This window comes from Ciconia boyciana, chromosome 17, assembly GCF_034638445.1.
Source record: "Ciconia boyciana chromosome 17, ASM3463844v1, whole genome shotgun sequence".
In the NCBI taxonomy this organism is placed as follows: Eukaryota; Metazoa; Chordata; class Aves; order Ciconiiformes; family Ciconiidae; genus Ciconia; species Ciconia boyciana.
The window spans coordinates 50,161-69,708 of NC_132950.1; the positions used below are offsets into that span (position 1 = coordinate 50,161).

General features: G+C 51.9%; 1 protein-coding gene across 1 annotated transcript; it reads left to right on the forward strand.

The window, feature by feature from the left end:
• Positions 1-13,145: 13,145 nt before the first annotated feature.
• Positions 13,146-16,560, forward strand: SPACA6 (sperm acrosome associated 6). Its single transcript, XM_072882600.1, has 9 exons — positions 13,146-13,419; positions 13,980-14,054; positions 14,390-14,458; positions 14,681-14,704; positions 14,791-14,868; positions 15,134-15,237; positions 15,750-15,903; positions 16,231-16,387; positions 16,452-16,560. Exons 1-9 carry the CDS (start codon positions 13,146-13,148, stop codon positions 16,558-16,560), a joined length of 1,044 nt encoding a protein of 347 aa, XP_072738701.1.
• The last annotated feature ends 2,988 nt before the right edge of the window (positions 16,561-19,548 follow it).

A 19,548-nucleotide genomic window follows, 5' to 3' on the forward strand; every position in this document is an offset into this window, starting at 1 on the left:
CACAGGGCTGCTGGGGGCCTGCGCCAGGCCACAGCCAGGCGAGGGGCAGCTGCCGCACCACAGGCCCCCAGCCTGCTGCACCATCCCACCTCATGGCTGAAGGCATGGGGAGTGGGCTGTCGGCCACCGAATGCTGCTGCCAACAGTCACCAATGGTCGCGTTCCCTGGGTCTCCAAAGGGCAGCAGCCCCCTGACCTTGTGTCAGCCGCTGCTTGCCTTCATCATGCAGGAGTAGAGACAGTGTCTGCCATGGGCCAGGAGTCAGCGAGTGCGGCCTTTTATGTGCAGCCTGGCCCCCTGCACTCAATGGTGGGGTGGGACACAAAATGCCTTTGTGGTGGGCTGACCTTGGCTGGCTGCCAGGTGCCCACCCAGCCACTCTATCACTCCCCTCCTCAGCAGGACATGGGGGAAGAAAATAAGATTAAAAAGAACTGGGGTGATGTGCAGCCACTGGCTGGGAAGTAGGGCCTCAGCACGCATAGCGGTTGGTCAGGAAGACAAATGCCTTAATGATGAATGCCCCCTCCTCTCCTCCATTCTTTTAGCTTCTATTGCTGAGTGGATGTCATATGGTATGGAATATCCCTTTGGTCAGCTTGGGTCAGCTGTCCTGGCTATGTACCCTCCCAAGCTCTTGCGCACCCGCAGCCTACTGGCCTTTGGGGAGGGGGGCAGTTTGCACACACGGCCTTGATGCTGTGGGAGCACCACTCAGCAGTAGCCAAAACACTGGTGTATTATCAACAGCTTTCTAGCTGCAAATACAAAGCACAGCACTATGAGGGCTACTATGGGGAAAGTGAACTCCATCCCAGGCAGACCTAGTACAGCCTCACATGGTCTATCCTGGCCACCCTGCACTCAAAGGAGAGGTGCAGAGTGTTACAGAACAAAAAGCTGCAATGTAAAGATGTCTTCCAACACATGTGCAACAGGACTCGACTGACCGTGGCCTCACCTGTACAAGTGGGTTTCCTGCTAGAAGAAACCAGACCAAACCATCTGAAAGCGGCAAAGTTACAACAAAATTGTGCAAACTCAGCTAATAAATATGCATTAAGGACGGTTGCATGTACAAATGCTCAAAAGTGAATGGTAACAGATAATACCATGGCCAAAGCCAACAGGTTATGTAAATTGTAAAAATGAATATGCGAATAGTCTTCAGATTGCTTACAAGGCATCAAGAGTTGTAACACAGGGGCCTACTCATGCTCCCAGCTGAGAGCCACCTTTACTGCTGGCAATAAAGAGGTTTTAGCCAGTGCGTACTTAGATTCATAGAATAGTTTGGGTTGGAAGGGACTTTTAAAGGTCATCTAGCCTGCAATGTGCAGGCACATCTTCAATTAGATCAGAGCCCCATCCAACCTGACCTTGAATGTTTCCACGGATGGGGCTTCTACTGCCTCTCTGGGTAACCTGTTCCAGTGTTTCACCACCCTCATTATAAAAAATTTCTTCCTTATATGTAGTCTAACTCTACCCTCTTTGAGTTTAAAACCATTACCCCTTGTCCTGTCACTACAGGCCCTACAAAAAAAAATTGTCCCCAAGTACTTTTGACCCCAAGTACTTTTTTATTGTCCCCAAATACTTTTTTCAAGTACTGGAAGGCCGCAATAAGGTCTCCCCAGACCCTTCTCTTCTCCAGGCTGAACAACTCCAGCTCTCTCAGCCTTTCTTCATAGGAGAGGTGTTCCATCCCTCTGATCATTTTTGTGGCCCTCCTCTGAACCCACACTATCAGGTCCATGTCTTTCTTATACTGAGGACTCCAGAGCTGGATGCGGTACTCCAGGTGGGGTCTCATGAGAGCAGAGTAGAGGGGCAGAATCACCTCTCTCAACCTGCTGGCCACGCTTCTTTTGATGCAGCCCAGGATATGGTTGGCTTTCTGGGCTGTGAGCACACATTGCCGGCTCATGTCCAGCTTTTCATCCACTAATACCCCAAGTCCTTCTCTGCAGGGCTGCTCTCAATCCCTTCATCCTCCAGCCTGTATTGATACCAGGGGTTGCCCTGTCCCAGGTGCAGGACCTTGCACTTGGCCTTGCTGAACCTCATGAGGTTCACATGGGCCCACTTCTCAAGCTTGTCCAGGTCCCTCTGGATGACATCCCATCCCTCAGGTGTGTCAACTGCACCACTCAGCTTGGTGTCATCCGCAAACTCACTGAAGGTGCACTCAATCCCACTGTCTATGTCATTGATGAAGACATTAAACTGTACTGGTCCCAGTACGGACTCCTGAGGGACACTACTTTTCTCCATCTGGACATTGAGCCATTGACCACTACCCTCTGGATGCGATCATCCAACCAGTGCCTCATAACCACTCCTTCCATCAAATCCATATCTCTCCAATTTAGAGAGAAGGATGCTGTGGGGGACAGTGTCAAAGGCCTTACAGAAGCCCAGATAGACAACATCCATAGCTCTTCCCTTCTCCAGTGATGTAGTCACTCCATCATAGAAGGCCACTGGGCTGGTCAGGCAAGACTCACCCTTGGTGAAACCATGCTGGCTGTCTCAAATCACCTCCCTGTCCTCCATGTGCCTTAGCATAGCTTCTAGGAGGATCTGTTCTATGATCTTCCCAGGCACAGAGGCGAGGTTGACAGGTTGGAAGTTCCCAGGGTCCTCCTTTCTACTCTTTTTAAAAATGGGTGCAATGTTTCCCTTTTTCCAGTCACCGGGAACTTCACCTGACTGCCATGAATTTTCAAATATCATGGAGAGCAGCTTGGCAACTACATCAGCCAATTCCCTCAGGACTCTGGGATGCATCTTGTCAGGTCCCATAGACTTATGTATGTTTAGAATCCTCAGGTGGTCATGAACCTGATCTTCTCTTACAGTGGGAGGGACTTTGCTCCCCCAGTCCCTGTCTTGCTATCCATTCACTTGAGAGGTTTGGGAGGAAAGGTTGCCAGCAAAGGCTGAAGCAAAATAATTGTTGAGTACCTCAGCCTTCTCCTCATCTGTTGTTACCAGTTTGCCAGTCTTGCTCATCGAGGGGGTACGCTTTCTTTGACCTTCCTTTTCTGGCTGACTTACCTGTAGAAGCCCTTCTTATTATTCTTTGCATCCCTTGCCAAGTTCCAGCTCCAGCCGCGCCTTGGGCTTCCTGACCTCATCCCTACAGAACCAGGCACATCCCTATACTCTTCCCAGGATACCTGTCTGTGCCTTTCCTTCTTGCCCTTTAGTTTGACCAGCAGGTCTTGACTCATCCATGCCAGTCTCTTGCCTTCCTTTCCTGATTTCTTACACCTGGGGATCAAGTGCTTGTGCACTCTGTGGAAAGAGTCCTTAAAGATCTGCCAGCTTTGTTCTGCTCCCTTGTCCCTAAGGGCAGTTTTCCAGGGGGTCCTATTGAGTAACTCCTTGAACAGCTGGAATTTTGCTTTCCTAAAATTCAGGGTCCTGACTTTACACTTCTCCTGACTCATATCCCTCTGGACTGTGAACTCAACCAGTGCAGCTCAGTCTGTGTCCAATCTTGATGTCACCGATTAACTTGTTGGTGACCGACAGGTCCAGTATTGCATCCCCTCTGGTAGGGCTGTCTATTACCTGGCTTAAGAAGTAATCCTCAATGCACTCCAGGAGTCTCCTGGACTGCCTACAGCTCGCCGTGCTACTTTTCCAGAGATGTGGTTGAAGTCCCCCAGCAGGACAAGAACCTGCAAGCGCGATGCCTCCTGTAGCTGGAGTAAGAAGGCTTGGTCCATAGGGTCCCCTTGATTGGGCGGCCTGTAGTAGACACCGATCACAAGGTTCGCTTTGCTGCCTTGGTCTCTAATTCATACCCATAAGCTTTCAACCTGCTCATGGCTATTCTTCAGAGACAGCTCTTCGCACTCTATCCATTTCGTGATGTACAGGCCAAGCCTTCCGCCCCTCCTTCCTCGCTTGTCCCTTCTGAACAGCTTGTAGCCATTCATAGCTGCACTTCCCTCATGGGATTAGTCCCACCAAGTCTCGGTAATGGCAACTAGGTCGTAGCTTTCTAGAAGCACGGTGACTTCCAGCTCCTCCTGTTTGTTGTCCATGCTGTGTGCATTGGTGTAGAGGCACTTCAGCGGGGCTGTCAGCCCTGTCACCTTCTTAGAGGAACACCCCTTTTGGGGTGTCCTTTGAGGTATTTCACTGGTGTTTCCCTGTTGGCTCCTATTACCTCAGGACCCCCTGGCTGATCTCCGTAGGACTTCAGGTGTGCTGCAGTGTACCCAGCACGTCTCAGAGAAACAGGCTGAGGGCCCTCACTAGCACCCAATCTCTCTAACCTTGGCCTGTCATCCCACAGCTTGTCATGGGCAAGCCTGGTATTTTTTCACCTCCCTCTTCAAGTGTAGTTTCAAGCTCTGTCAACGAGCCCCACAAGCTCATGAGCAAAGACCCTCTTCCCCTTTGAGAAAGGTGAATCCCATCTGACACCAGCAGGCCTGGTGCTGTGTAGGCCATCCCATTATCGAAAAACCCAAAACTGTGGCGGTGACCCCAGCCACAGAGTGATGTATTAATAGAGTGGGTCCATCTGTTTCTTCCAATGTCGCTGCCCACAACTGGAAGGATAGAGGAAAAAATAACCTGTGCTCCAGATTCCCTTACCAACCGCCCCAAGGCCCTGAAGTCTCTTTTGATAGCCCTTGTACTATGTGTTGTGGCTTCATCACCACCCACATGGAAGAGCAGCAATGGGTAATAGTCTGAGAGCCATACCAGGCTAGGAAGTTTCTTAGTGATGTCCTTAACCTGGGCCCCAGGGAGGCAGCAGACTTCCCTAAGAGGAGGGTCTGTCCAACATATTGGACCCTCAGTTCCCCTTAGAAGGTAGTCACCTACAACTATAACCCATCTTTCCTTCCTCATGGAGGTGGTCGTGATACAGGGGGTAGGCCTTTCTGACCTTGGCAACACCTCTGGTGTAGATGGACCATCATCCACATCATCCATTGACTGGCCTTCCACATCCAGAGCCTCATACCTGTTGTACAGAGGCACCTGGGAAGGCAAGGTGGTCAAGGAGGGGTTTTGTCTGCCACCTGGAGTGTGGACTTGCCTCCATTCACTCCTTTCCTTTAAGCTACTGCCTTCAGCCTGGCAGGGGGAGGATAAAGGATCCCCTTGATCTTGGGGTTTTCCGGTGGCTGTTCCTGTTTCTGTCTCAGGGAGGGCAGAGCATGGTTCCACCAGTCTGTCTCTTTCTCAGACTCCCTGATGCTCCTTAACCTTTCTACTTCCTCTCGTAGCTCTGCCACCAGGCTGAGCAGATCATCCACTTGGTCACATCTCACACAGCTGTTCTCACTATTGCCATCCGTTACCAGTGAAAGGCTCTGGCACACCTTGCAGCCTGAGGCCTGGATGGCTGCATGGTTCCATGGGAGCTCTGTCTGGGTTGCCACATCCCTTCTGGTGAGTGCAGAGGACATAGCTTTCTGCTGGGTGGATACTATAGCTAAGCTCCTTCTGAGAGGGTGATGACCACTGATTGAACTCACCTCTTGAGCTGGCAACGACCTTCCTGCGCACCCTTCTGCGCAAACTGCTGTGCAAACCGCTGTGCAAACCGTCATGCCTTGCCCTGGCTGCTGTGCCACGCTCTGTTTGCTCACTCTGTTGGCAGCACTCCTGGTTGCTAGCGTTCCCTAGGCTGCTTTTTATAGGTGTGGGGGTGTCGCGGTTGCTCTGGCAACTCCCAGGCCTTGCCAGCACCTCTCAGGAGAGCTGCTGGCTCCTGGCAGGTCTCTCCGCTGCCCTGGCATTTCCCTGCCTCAGGAAACCCCCCTGTGTGCTAAGATCTGCCTCTCCGCTTGTCGTGGTTTAGCCCCAGACAGCAACTAAGCACCACGCAGCCACTCACTCACTCCTCCCCACCCCCGTGGTGGGATGGGGAAGAGAATCGGAAGAGTAAAAGTGAGAACACTCGTGGGTTGAGATAAGGACAGTTTAATAGGGAACGCAAAAGCCACGCACACGAGCAAAGCGAATCAAGGAATTCATTCACTACTTCCCATGGGCGGGCAGGTGTTCAGCCATCTCCAGGAAAGCAGGGCTCCCTCACGTGTAATGGTTGCTTGGGAAGACAAACGCCATCACCCCGAATGTCCCCCCCTTCCTTCTTCTTCCCCAGCTTTATATACTGAGCATGACGTCATATGGTATGGAATAGCCCTTTGGTCAGTTTGGATCAACAATCCTGGCTGTGTCCCCTCCCAGCTTCTTGGGCACCTGGCAGAGCATGGGGAGCTGAAAAAAGTCCTTGACCAGTGTAAATACCGCTCAGCAACAGCCAAAACATCAGCGTGTTATCAATATTATTCTCATACCAAAACCCAAAAACACAGCACTACACCAGCCACCAGGAAGGAAATCAACTCTATCTCAGCCGAAACCAGGACAGTATCCACCCCTTATTCTATACCATTTACGTCATGCCCAGGTTCTACCCCTTCTAATACAATTAAGTTCATTTAGTCCATGGCTTTGGGCTCCATCTGTCATAATAGTCCTTCAGGGCAGAAGAGATGGTCTGTGGTGTTGGATTGTTGCATGTTGAAGCCAGTTCTGGTTCCATCACCACTGCACTTTGCTTGCTTTCATCGAAGTTCATTCTTCACTAATCTGGGTGATCCTTATTGAAAAAGTGATGACACACAGTATTATATAGCAATTGACATTATACCATTTAGTTCATTGGCTATTCTCACCCAAAATCAAATCCCCTTGAGGTACACATCGGACTTCCCCATCCTTTCGCATTACCCACCAAGTACACCCGGGTCCTTGAGCAAAAGCAATCCCACAAATGGGCTTGCCTTTGCCTGAGGCAGGAGTAACCCAGACCGTCTTCCCCAGCATATTTTTATGTGTACTACAGGGACCTTATCCCCTTCTACAGTGCGTAAAAGTTTTGATTGGGCAGGGCCAGCTCGATTGACAGATCCTCTAGTGTTGACTAACCAGGTGGCCTTTGCTAAATGTGTATCCCAATGTTTGAACGTCCCACCACCCATTGCTCGCAGTGTAGTCTTTAACAGTCCATTGTATCGCTCAATTTTCCCAGAGGCTGGTGCATGACAGGGGATGTGATATACCCACTCAATGCCATGCTCTTTGGCCCACATGTCTATGAGGTTGTTTCGAAAATGAGTCCCGTTGTCTGACTCAATTCTTTCTGGGGTGCCATGTCACCACAGGACTTGCTTTTCAAGGCCCAGGATAGTGTTCCGGGCGGTGGCATGGGGCACAGGATATGTTTCCAGCCATCTGGTCGTTGCTTCTACCACTGTAAGCACATAGTGCTTGCCTTGGCGGGTTTGTGGGAGTGTGATATAATCGATCTGCCAGGCCTCCCCATATTTATATTTCAGCCATCGCCCTCCGTACCACAGAGGCTTTAACCGCTTGGCTTGTTTAATTGCAGCGCATGTTTCACATTCATGGATAACCTGTGCAATAGTGTCCATGGTTAAGTCCACCCCTCGATCACGAGCCCATCTCTATGTTGCAGCTCTTCCTTGATGGCCTGAGGTATCATGGGCCCACTGGGCTATAAATAATTCACCCTTATGTTGCCAGTCCAGATCCACCTGAGACACTTCAATCTTAGCAGCCTGATCCACCTGCTGGTTGTTTTGATGTTCCTCAGTGGCCCGACTCTTGGGTACGTGAGCATCTACGTGACGTACTTTTACAACCAGGTTCTCTACCCGGGCAGCAATATCTTGCCACAATGCTGCAGCCCAGATGGGTTTGCCTCTGCGCTGCCAATTGTTCTGCTTCCATTGCTGTAACCACCCCCACAGGGCATTTGCCACCATCCATGAGTCAGTATAGAGATAGAGCACTGGCCACTTTTCTCATTCAGCAATGTCTAAAGCCAGCTGAATGGCTTTTACTTCTGCAAATTGGCTCGATTCACCTTCTCCTTCAGCAGTTTCTACCACTTGTCGTATAGGACTCCATACAGCAGCTATCCATCTCCGATGTTTTCCTACAATACAACAGGACCCATCAGTGAACAGTGCATACTGCTTCTCATTTTCTGGTAGTTTACTGTACAGTGGGGCCTCCTCAGCATGCGTCACCTCCTCCTCTGGCGATATTCCGAAATCTTTGCCTTCTGGCCAGTCCATAATTAATTCCAAGATTCCTGGGTGATTGGGGTTTCCTATCCGAGCCCGTTGTGTGATCAGTGCAATCCACTTACTCCACGTAGCATCAGTTGCATGATGTGCAGAGGGGACCCTCCCTTTGAACATCCAGCCCAGCACCAGCAGTCGAGGTGCCAAGAGGAGTTGTGCTTCAGTGCCAACCACTTCCAAAGCAGCTCGAACCCCTTCATATGCTGCCAATATCTCTTTTTCAGTTGGAGTATAGCGGGCCTCAGATCCTCTGTATCCCCGATTCCAAAACCCTGAGGGTCAACCTTGAGTCTCCCCTGGTGCTTTCTGCCAGAGGCTCCAGGTAGGGCCATTCTCTCCAGCTGCGGTGTAGAGCACATTTTTTACATCTTGCCCTGCCCAGACTGGCCCAAGGGCTACTGCATGAACTATCTCCTGTTTAATTTGTTCAAAGGCTTGTCGTTGCTCAGGGCCCCATTTGAAATCATTCTTCTTCCGGGTCACTTGGTAGAGAGGGCTTATGATCAGACTGTCATTTGGAATATGCATTCTCCAAAAACCCACAATGCCTAAGAAAGCTTGTGTTTCCTTTTTGCTAGTTGGTGGACACATGGCTGTTATTTTGTTAATCACATCCATTGGGATCTGATGACGTCCATCTTGCCATTTTATTCCTAAAAACTGGATCTCCTGTGCAGGTCCCTTGACCTTACTTTGTTTTATGGCAAAGCCGGCTTTCAGGAGGATCTGGACTATTTTCTTCCCTTTCTCAAAAACTTCCTCTGCTGTATTGCCCCACACGATAATGTCATCAATGTATTGCAGATGTTCTGGAGCTTCGCCCTGTTCCAGTGCAGTCTGAATCAGTCCATGGCAAATGGTAGGGCTGTGTTTCCACCCCTGGGGCAGTCGATTCCAAGTTTACTGAACGCCCCTCCAAGTGAAAGCAAACTGTGGCCTGCACTCTGCTGCCAAAGGGATCGAGAAAAACGCATTAGCAATGCCAATTGTAGCATACCATTTGGCTGCTTTTGACTCCAGTTTGTATTGCAGTTCCAGCATGTCCGGCACGGCAGCACTCAGCGGCGGCGTGACTTCATTCAGGCCACGATAGTCTACTGTCAGTCTCCACTCTCCATTAGACTTTCGCACTGGCCATATGGGACTGTTAAAAGGTGAGCGAGTCTTACTGATCACTCCTTGGGTCTCCACTCGACGAATCAGTTTATGGACGGGAATCAGGGAGTCTCGGTTGGTGCGATATTGCTTCCGGTGCACCGTTGTGGTAGCAATTGGCACCCGTTGTTCTTTGACCCTCAGCAACCCCACAACAGAAGGGTCCTCTGAGAGACCGGGCAAGGTAGATAGATAGCTGTTTAATTTCCTCCCTCTCCAAGGCAGCTATACCAAAAGCCCACCGGTACCCTTTTGGGTCCTTGAAATACCCTCTCCTGAGGTCGTCTATGCCAAGGATGCACGGAGCCTCAGGGCCAGCCACAATGGGGTGCTTTTGCCACTCATTCCCAGTTAGGCTCACTTCAGCCTCCAATACAGTTAGCTGTTGGGATCCCCCTGTCACTCCACAAATACAGATGGGTTCTGCCCCTGTATAGCTTGATGGCATTAGGGTACACTGTGCACCGGTGTCTACAAGAGCTTTATACTCCTGTGGGTCTGATGTGCCAGGCCATCGAATCCATATAGTCCAGTAAACCCGGTTGTCCCTTTCCTCCACCTGGCTGGAGGCAGGGCCCCCCTAATCCTGGTCACAATATTCATTACCCATTTCTTGTATATACAAGTCAGGAGTTTCTTCATTAAAATCAGAAGTAAGATCAGCCCTTTTACTCTGTCTGGGGAACTGTCCACTGGAAACCGGAGCAGCAATTTTCCTGGAAGAACCCCCTTTGGTGATTGTTTTTCCTTGCAACTCACGTACCCGTGCCTCTAGGGTTGAGGTAGGTTTTCCATCCCACTTCCTCATGTCCTCTCCGTGGTCACACAAATAAAACCATAGGGTGCCCCGTGGTGTGTACCCTCTATATCCTCTCCCTTGAGCAGAGGAACGCTGACTCCTAATAGCTGAGACACTGGTCCATATAGGTGGGGAGTAGGACATATCTTCTTCAAGTCGCTGGACCTTCCGGGACAGTTTCTCCACAGCTGCGACAAGGGAGGAAGAGATACTTTCTTCATATTCCTGGAGGTTACTAGCAGCTTCATTCACTGTTGGACCGTCTCCGTCTCTCCAGGTCAGTATTGCCAATGAGTTGGCACACGACGGTGGTGCGTTCCGTACCAACTTCCACCACATAGGTCTTGTGCACTGGACCTCGTCTGGATCTGTGGGTGACCGCACATCGTCCAGATCACCATAAATCACTTCCAGCACAGCTAATTCCCTCAGGTACTGGATACCTCTCTCTATGGTGGTCCATTTCCCGGGGCGGTATACAACATCTTCCTTGAAGGGATATCTTTCTTTTATAGCTGACAGGAGTTGCCTCCAGAGGCTGCGGGCTGGTTCCCCTTTTCCAATCGCTTTGTCAATGCCCCCTTCCCTAGAAATAGATCCCAGCTGCTTGGCTTCCTTACCCTCTAGTTCCAGGCTACTGGCCCCGCTATCCCAGCATCGGAGCAGTCAGGTGACAATGTGCTCCCCTGGACGACGGCTGAAATCTTTTCGCATATCTTGCAGCTCACTCAGGGATAGGGATCGGGTGGTTTCCGTCTCATTTACGAGTTCTTCGTCTTCCTCTTCCTCTCCCTGTGATGGCCCTGCTCCTTCATCTTCCCTTTCTAAACGAGCTGACTTTCGCTTCCAGGATTTATTTTTATGTATAGGGGCTACTGATACTGACACAGGTTGGTTCTCTGTCTGAACTGCAGTGCTTGTAACAGAGTTGTCCGGAGCAGCTGCAGCTGCAGTGCCTGTCGCAGGGGGGGCTGGAGCAGCCACAGTGCCTGTCGCAGGGGTAATCGGAACAGCCGCAGTACCTGTTGCTTTGTCACCAGATCCTTGAGGGTTCTGAATAGTGTTGAACAGGGCTCGGTAGGCATGGGCCAGACCCCAGCACATTGCAGTGATTTGTGTCTCCCTAGAATTGGCAGGGTGACGACATACTTTTTCCAAATATTCTACTAATTTTTCAGGATTCTGCACTTGTTCAGGGGTTAAGTTCCAGAACACTGGTGCCCAATAACTTAGGCATTTGCCCATGCTATCCCACACACCCTGCCACTCATAACTATCTGGCCTTGGGGCAGATCTCTGGATGATATTCTTAAATTGTTTACTAATCTTGGGCAAGATCGAAACAATATTCCCAAGCAATACCAATAGAAGTATCTTAACTACCCAAGGATGTTCAAGATACTGAAAAGTCATTGCAATGAAGGAGGAAGCATTGTAGAAGAAAGTAGTGAAGGTACAATTCTGCATTTCCTCCATAAGGTAATACCCGACATACAATAACGGTTTCAGTACAGCACTTAGATAATACGAAAATAAATCCAAGATCACTGTTTTAATAACAAATTTCACAGGCAAAACATCACCAGTTAAAGCAGAGCACAGAAACAGCAGCAATGTCCTGGCCATGGGCCAGCTCAGGCACATGGCCATTGCTGTTATCAAAATGTTCCCAGGCACAGCAGAATAAGGTGATAAGCAGCACAGCAGCACGGCAAGCAGCGAAAGCAAAAAGCAGCCACTAACGAGCCCTAGACTTTAATATACAGTAAGGAAAGCAAGCCTTATGACAAGCACAGAAGCCTGCTGATTAATAGCTAAACAGCAATAACAGCTATAAATTCTATCATCTAGCACATTCCAATCAAATCTGCCGTTATCTCAAACCCTTCGTGCCCCACGTTGGGCGCCAAAAAGAACTGTTGTGGTTTAGCCCCAGACGGCAACTAAGCACCATGCAGCCGCTCACTCACTCCTCCCCACCCCCGTGGTGGGATGGGGAAGAGAATTGGAAGAGTAAAAGTGAGAACACTCGTGGGTTGAGATAAGGACAGTTTAATAGGGAAAGCAAAAGCTGCGTGCGCGAGCAAAGCAAAGCAAGGAATTCATTCACTACTTCCCATGGGCAGGCAGGTGTTCAGCCATCTCCAGGAAAGCAGGGCTCCCTCACGTGTAATGGTTGCTTGGGAAGACAAACGCCATCACTCCGAATGTCTCCCCCTTCCTTCTTCTTCCCCAGCTTTATATATTGAGCATGACGTCATATGGTATGGAATAGCCCTTTGGTCAGTTTGGATCAACAATCCTGGCTGTGTCCCCTCCCAGCTTCTTGGGCACCTGGCAGAGCATGGGGAGCTGAAAAAAGTCCTTGACCAGTGTAAATACCGCTCAGCAACAGCCAAAACATCAGCGTGTTATCAATATTATTCTCATACCAAAACCCAAAAACGCAGCACTACACCAGCCACCAGGAAGGAAATCAACTCTATCCCAGCCGAAACCAGGACACCGCTGCAGATCAGGCCAGCTCTGGGGCAGCTCACCTCGGCAGGTGAGTATGGAGGTATTCATGGGATGGGATATGAAGGAATGAAAAGGAGAAGCCTTGTGTAGGTTTCAAGGAAGGAGATTTGGGAACTGCAAGAGACTGGACTTGGGGTGCTGATGGGACAGGATTATAGGGAGTGAAGGTGAGGAATTAGACATCCAGAGGGGATTTGGAAAGACCAAGTAATGTGACTGGCAGGGACTGAAGGTAGAGGATTTGGGGACACCAAAATGAGGGACTGGAAGTCCCTTCTCCAGCCCACACACCCCAGGGGACCCATGTGTCTGGGTATCCCCACTCCTCTCAAGAGGGGACCCAGGCATCTGGGACCTGCCTAGGAACCCCACTGTCCCCTGGGGACCCAGGTGCCTGGGCTTCACCTAGGAACGCTGCTGTTCCCTGGGGACCTAGGCACCTGGGCTCCGCCTAGGAACCCTGCTGTTGTTCCCTGGGGACGCAGGCATCTGGGTGCTATGCTCTGGGGCCATGGGGTGGTGGTGGGTGCCCCTCATGCTGGTGCTGGCCCCCTGGCTCCCTGGAAACCCAGGCATCCAGGCAGGGGCACCTGGCTTGTGGCAGTGGGTGTCCCTGGCATCCTGGCTCCCTGGGGTACACCCCTGCCTGCTCTGCTTTGGGCCCTCCATTCAGCGGGCACGGCTCTGCCGTGACATTACTGGGGCCCCCCTCAAGGACCCCCGACATCAACACTGCCTTGAGGCCCTTGTCCAGGCTGCTGTGCCACTCGCCTCTGTCACTGTGGGTGCGTCATGGGACCCCAGGGACACCCAACCCAACAGGGACCCTGCCCAAGGACCCTCATCCTGACTGGCACCTCCATCCCACCCAGCGACCTCCATCCCAAGGGGGACCCTCACCCTGAACAGGACCCCAGAGCCTTCTGCGGTTCCCCACTTCAACCAAGGCCCTCACACTGACACTAGCCAGGATCCCTGGCAGTTGGGACCCCTTTCCCAAACAGGGACCCCAGGCACCCACCCCAGCCAAGCACCCTAGGGACTGCCAACCATGCCAAGGTCTCCCCAGTCCTGACCTGGACCCCAGGGACCTCTGGGAACCCCAACTCTGCCTGGGACCCTGAGAATCACCCAACCCTGACCAGGGACACACTGGGGAACCCCTGGGATCCCCTGGCCCTACCTAGGACCTCAGGAATCCCCAGGGATACCTGACCCTATCCCTAAACCCTGATCAGGACTCCAGGAACCCCCTGAAACCCCCAGCCCTTACTGGACCCTCCCCCATCCCTGAACCTCCAACCCCAACCCTGTACTGGTCCCAGTGCCCCTGTACTGGTCCCAGGGTCGGGGCAGCGCGAGGCACTTCGGGAGATCATCATGGATGCCCTGCATTTTCTGGAGAAGCAGAAGGACATGAGTGAGCAGGGGACATGGTACATGTGAGAGGGTAGGGCCAGGACATGGTACATGGGGGATGGGACGTGGAAGCCTTGAATGGGGGGTGTGGTGAAATATAGGATATATGGAGGTCTGGGGGCTGTAAGGGGACATTTGGGGAATCCTGAGGGTATATGGACTTCAAGGTATACAGCTTCTGGGGATTTTTGAAGGGGTATTTGGGGATGTATGGGACTCCAGGATGGATATATGGGGTCTAGGTGAGTTACACAGGTGATCTGTGGGGTCGGGGGAGGGTTTATGGGGATCGGGGGGAGGACACATTGTCTCACCTGGATACCTGGGACACCCCAGAGCCCTTTGAGGTGTCTCTGCAGGAAGCCGTCAACACAATCTGGGTGAAGCTGAGCCAGCTGAAGGAAGGTATGGGGCCAGTGGGGACACCTACCCAGGACTCCCGCCCTGGGGAACCCCTGGGAACCCCACTCAAGGGACTGTCACAGAGACCCCCACCCTGGGCACCCCCACCCTGGAGAAACCCCCAGGGACCCCACCTGGGCTGGACAAGGGCTGAGCCCTGACAGCTTATCAGAGAGATGTGGATTCCTAATGATCCCCAGTCTAATGCTGCTTCCTCCGCACCAGCTACAGCCTGCGTTCCCCCCTGTGGTGAGTGCCCATCCCTCTGTCTTGCCACCCCCTGTCCCCTAGTATATCTCCCATTCCCATAGGACCACCAAGCCTCTCCCTCTCAGGGTACCAGCCAGCCGCCCGTGTCTTCCAGTGTGCTACCTGCCGCTTCGTGGACTGCCAGTTTCCCTTGGATTGCCCAGGTATGGGGCCATGGTAGACCTAGGCATTCAGGCTGGGCTAAGCCCCAGCCCAGAGCTGGATGCCTCCAGGGCTCTGGGGGCAATCCTTATTTCTCACATGTGAGCATGACTGCTGGGCCCACCAGGGCATGCCAAGGGGCATGCCAAGGTACATGCCTACCCCTCCCCACTGCAAACACATGAGCACCTGCAGTCGCAGAGGAGTACAGTCATTTCTGTAAGTGCATGAGCAGATGTGCACTCACATGCCTGTCAATGCTCCCAGTGCAGGACGTGTGGGCCCGCGCGGATGAAGCCATCACACTGCACTGCGATGTGCCCTTTGCCACCCCCCCTGACCTGCCCATTACCTGGATGTTTGCCAAGGATGTGAGTTGCACATGCATGTGCAAGGGTGTACATAGACATTCATGAGGGGACTGGGCATGGGTAGCAAGGCCTGCATGCACACAGTTGCGTGCTTGGCATGAGGACTATCAATAGATACAGGTATTGCTCATACAGTACATATGTGTGTTATAAGTAGCATGTGTGTAAGCATGCACAGGATGCAAGCAAGTGCTCACCCATGTGAAGGGTACATGCAAGCAGGAGGCAGGTCACTCGTGTGTTTGCAGATTCATGTGCACTTGTGTGCACATGTGTGTGAAGGAAGTGACTTTTGCGTATGCTCTGCTTGTGCATCCCTGTGTGCACACACAGAGGGCACGAGGAGCACATGTGGGACATGAGGTGCATGCACATGCATGAACAAAGGGTACAAGAAGCATGAAGGGAACATGACGAACATGTGCAGGACATGGGTGCCTTTGCATGCACATGTATGCTGGTTTGTGTACCTGGTGGACCAGGCTGCACTGATGTGTTCCCCCATGCCTCAGCTGCGCACACAGGATCTGGCACTGTTTGAGGAGCTTCCGGGGAGTGCGGAGGGAACTCTTAGTCTGACCCTCCAGGACCCCACTCCGGGAACCATCGCCTGTCGCCTGGGGGTCCTTTCTGAGCCCTTGGTCCGCAAGTACTTCTACCTCAATGGTATGCTTAGACATCTCAGTGCCGTGGGGGCAGTGAGCAGTGTGGGGTGGAGCGGGACCCCAGACACCTGGGTCCATGGGAGGGTGGTGCATGGGGGTGTGAGCAGGGTGCCAAGACACCTGGATCCATGGTGGACAGGTGGAGTGGAGCAGCTGTTCCCTGATGCCTGGCTCCTCTGGGGGCAGTGGGGCATGTGGGGTGGAGCAGGGACCCCCAGACACCTGGATCCCTGGGGGCAGTGAGGTCTGTGGCTGGAGGAGGTGCTGCAGGGATACCTGGTCCCTGGGGGGCAGTGCCCCATGACCTGAGGTGCTTGGGTCCCCACAGTATCAGGGGGAAGCGTGGAGGCAGAGCAGGGACTCCAGGCTCGGTTCAGAGCTGTGCTGCGCTGGCCCCATGGCAGGACCCACCTGCACTACATGGCATCGCTGGGGCTGGGGCTGGGGCTGGCACTTGGCTCCATGGCGCTCGTGCTGCTGCTGGTGTGAGTCTTACTGACCTGGTAAACCTTACCCTCAAAATACCCATGCTTCTGGGGCTCCCCGCAGACTAGCATGGGACTCGCAAACCCCCCTGGACCCTCAGTCCCTCAGGATTCCCTACAAATGCGAGGAGACCCGGGTGTCCAAGGGGGGCCATAACTGCCAAGACTCCTAAACTCACAGGGCCTCCTATTTCCCCCTGGGACTCCCACTGTCCTCTGGCCCATTCTGGGACCCCTCCCTTGCACCCAGGACTACTCCAGGCTGCCTTGCTTCCCACAGATTCCTTAATTGCTCCTGAGACCCTGCCACTTTCCCTCATTTTCCCCAGAACTCCCAATGTCCCATTGGGGACCCAGTTACAGTCAGTTGACCCAGTTGCCCTCAGTTGCCCCTAGGGTCCCATACTTTCACCCTTAGACCCATCAGTTGCTCCCAGGACCCCCCAGATGCCCCATGATCCCCCCCCTCTGCTGGGGATATAGGGTCTCCTCCCTCCTCCTCCTCTTTCTCCATTTCTCCTTCTGCCTCCCAGGGCCACCTGGCAATGCCGGAGCCTCCCAGACCTCAGTGAGCCCCGGACATGCCACAGACCTGGACAACAGGGGGCCCCAGGGGATTCCAGATGCCTGGATTCACCCTAGGGGAGCTTGACACATGGATCCAACCCCTGAGGACCAAAATTTCTGCAATGGCTTTTCTTGCATTGGGGGTGGCACGTGCAAATGGGAACAGCCTAAAAAGAGAATCACAGAGTTCTAAAAATCTGGATTGTGCTGGATGTAGAGATCTGGGGGTCTTGGGTTTGCATGCAGAAATCTATGGACTTGCATACAGAGAAACTGGGTACTGGGCAGTGCATAAGCAGTCCAAAATATAGTTCTGAAACTCCTGACCCTGCATTTCAACAGCTAGCACTAAGGGAAGGTCAGACTCCTACCTGTAGGAAAGCCTTCTCTTAATACTGATGTATCAAAGTTACTCATCTATAATAATACCTTTATATGTCATGGCCACTACAAATGCCAAGTTACTTTCTCCTCTGATTGTTTACCTAAAAGCATTTTATCACATGTGTACTTACTATACAACCCAGTTGACTTCAATTTAGTCATTTGGATAAATTGCTGCTACAGACTTTTTAGACATTATATCTGTAACAAAATGGCCAAACAGTAGAGGAAGAATGCTATACCATTCCTTGAAGAAGAGATTAAAAAAAAAACCAAACCAACCCTTAAGACTGTGATCACAGTGTCTCCAGTGCTCTGTGTTGCCTTTAAAGGTACCTAGACTTATGTTAGAAAAAATGACTACCAGAAAAATATGAAAAAACAGGCTGCAAATCCAGTAAATGCAGAGTGTGCCCGTATCCCGTTGGTGCATTCAGTCCCAAGCAATGGGTAAAACGGTTCCATCACCAGGGTTGACATTCCAGCTGTATTTAAATCTGCGGGGCTGTCAGTCCTTGTTATGGCTGAGGAGCCCGAGCTGCAACCTCTGGGCTGAAGCCCCAGCCTGTGCTCCGCCATCCCGCAGAGGCCGGTCCTGACCCGAGCAAGTACCTTCTCTTGCATCTTGCCTCATCTGGTAACACAACAGAGCCACCGTGTGCTCATCCTGGAGGCTGCAGCTCACATTTCTCATCCAAGTAATAATAACATTTCCCATTAGGAACACACTGTGTTTTTGTGATCCCTGCCTATTTCTTCTGCTGCTAACAAGTGGCCTGGGGAGTGTGGGGGGTGGAAATCACACTCCTTTCAGCCATAGGTTTCCCTCAGGCGGATGGCTGTGTGAAGCAAAGGGAAGGGGATGAAGCTCTTCCCATCCTGAATGCTGATGACAGGAGCATACACAACTGGCAAAGGAGGGTGTGACAGAAAAATGCAGCCATCGGGCATGGGCTCTCCCTTCCTCTCAGACCTCTCAGGCTCTTTTCTTGTCTCTGCTGCAGGCCATGGCAAGCGCTGGAGGGGCTCACCATGGCATGGAGCAGCCGAGGGCAGAAAGGGAGCTTGTTTGCTGCAGTCCCACAGTGGAGGGCTTGTTACATGGTCATTTGCTACATGGAGTGCAGTGACCCCATCCTCCAGGACCCTGACTCCGTATTGCACGCTCTGGAGCCGTTTTGCAGGGGGGCTCAGCTGTATAGCAGCAGCTTAGACAGCCTTGCTGGACCTCTAGCACAGAAGCCATCAGCCATCAAGCACAAAATCCATTTCCTGAGACTGTCCAAAGGGAATTACCCAGAGGAATGAGCCCTTATGGCCCACTGCAGGTTGGGGCTGACTGAGGGTCTCAGTGATGAGGCAGCCAGAGTGGCCCCTCCCCAGAGACAGGCAGCTTTCAGGCCTGGCTATCACTTTGTGTGAGAGAGACACAGCCATGCTAGACAGAGTCCATCAAAGGGCCACAAAGGGGCCTGGAGCATCTCTCCTTTGAGGAAAGGCTGAGAGAGCTGGCACTGTTTAGCCTGGAAAAGAGAAGGCTGGCAGTGCATCAGAGAGTGTACCACCATCCTCAGAGGTGATGTGCCATGCTCTACACCACCTACCTTGCCACCCCAAGCAGAGGAACCCATGGAAGTGGGGGCCACCAGCCCACACTCCTCACCCCAAGAGCAAAAAAAGTAGATGGAGATAGGGGACATGTTTTTATTATATATGCTTACATTATGTTTTTCTTATATATTTTTTGCAAACAAGCAAGAAATCAAGCAAAAGTAGCAGAAGGGTTCTGTGGATGAGCAAGGAGTTCCTGAGTAAACTCAGACATATAAAGGAAGTGTTCAAGAGATGGAAGCAGGGTATGATGGCTGATGGAATTAGATGCTGTCCAGTCATTCAGGGATGGGGTTGGGAAAGCCAAGGCTGGCTGGAGTTGAATCTGGCAAGGGATGTGAAATGTAGCAAGAAAGATTTCTACAAGTACATTAAAAAAAAAAAGGAATACTAGGGAAAATGTGGGTCTTCTGCTGGATCCCCATTTGGGGGCCCTGGTGACACAGGACATGGAAAAGGCTAAGGTACTCAATGATTTCTTCACTTCTGCCTTTACTGGGAAGACCTACCCTCAGTCCCAGGCCCAAGGGAGCAGGGGGAAAGTCTGAAGCAAGATGTACTCTTGGTGGAAGAGGATCAGGTTAGGGAATATTTAAGCA

Bases quoted from the DNA above. Each gene is read 5' to 3' on its own strand.
- SPACA6 (XM_072882600.1), top strand. From the start codon at position 13,146: ATGGGGTGGTGGTGGGTGCCCCTCATGCTGGTGCTGGCCCCCTGGCTC. The intron at 14,459-14,680 runs GTATGGGGCCAG...CCTCCGCACCAG, and splicing joins GCTGAGCCAGCTGAAGGAAG to CTACAGCCTGCGTTCCCCCC. The intron at 16,388-16,451 runs GTGAGTCTTACT...GGCTCCCCGCAG, and splicing joins GCGCTCGTGCTGCTGCTGGT to ACTAGCATGGGACTCGCAAA.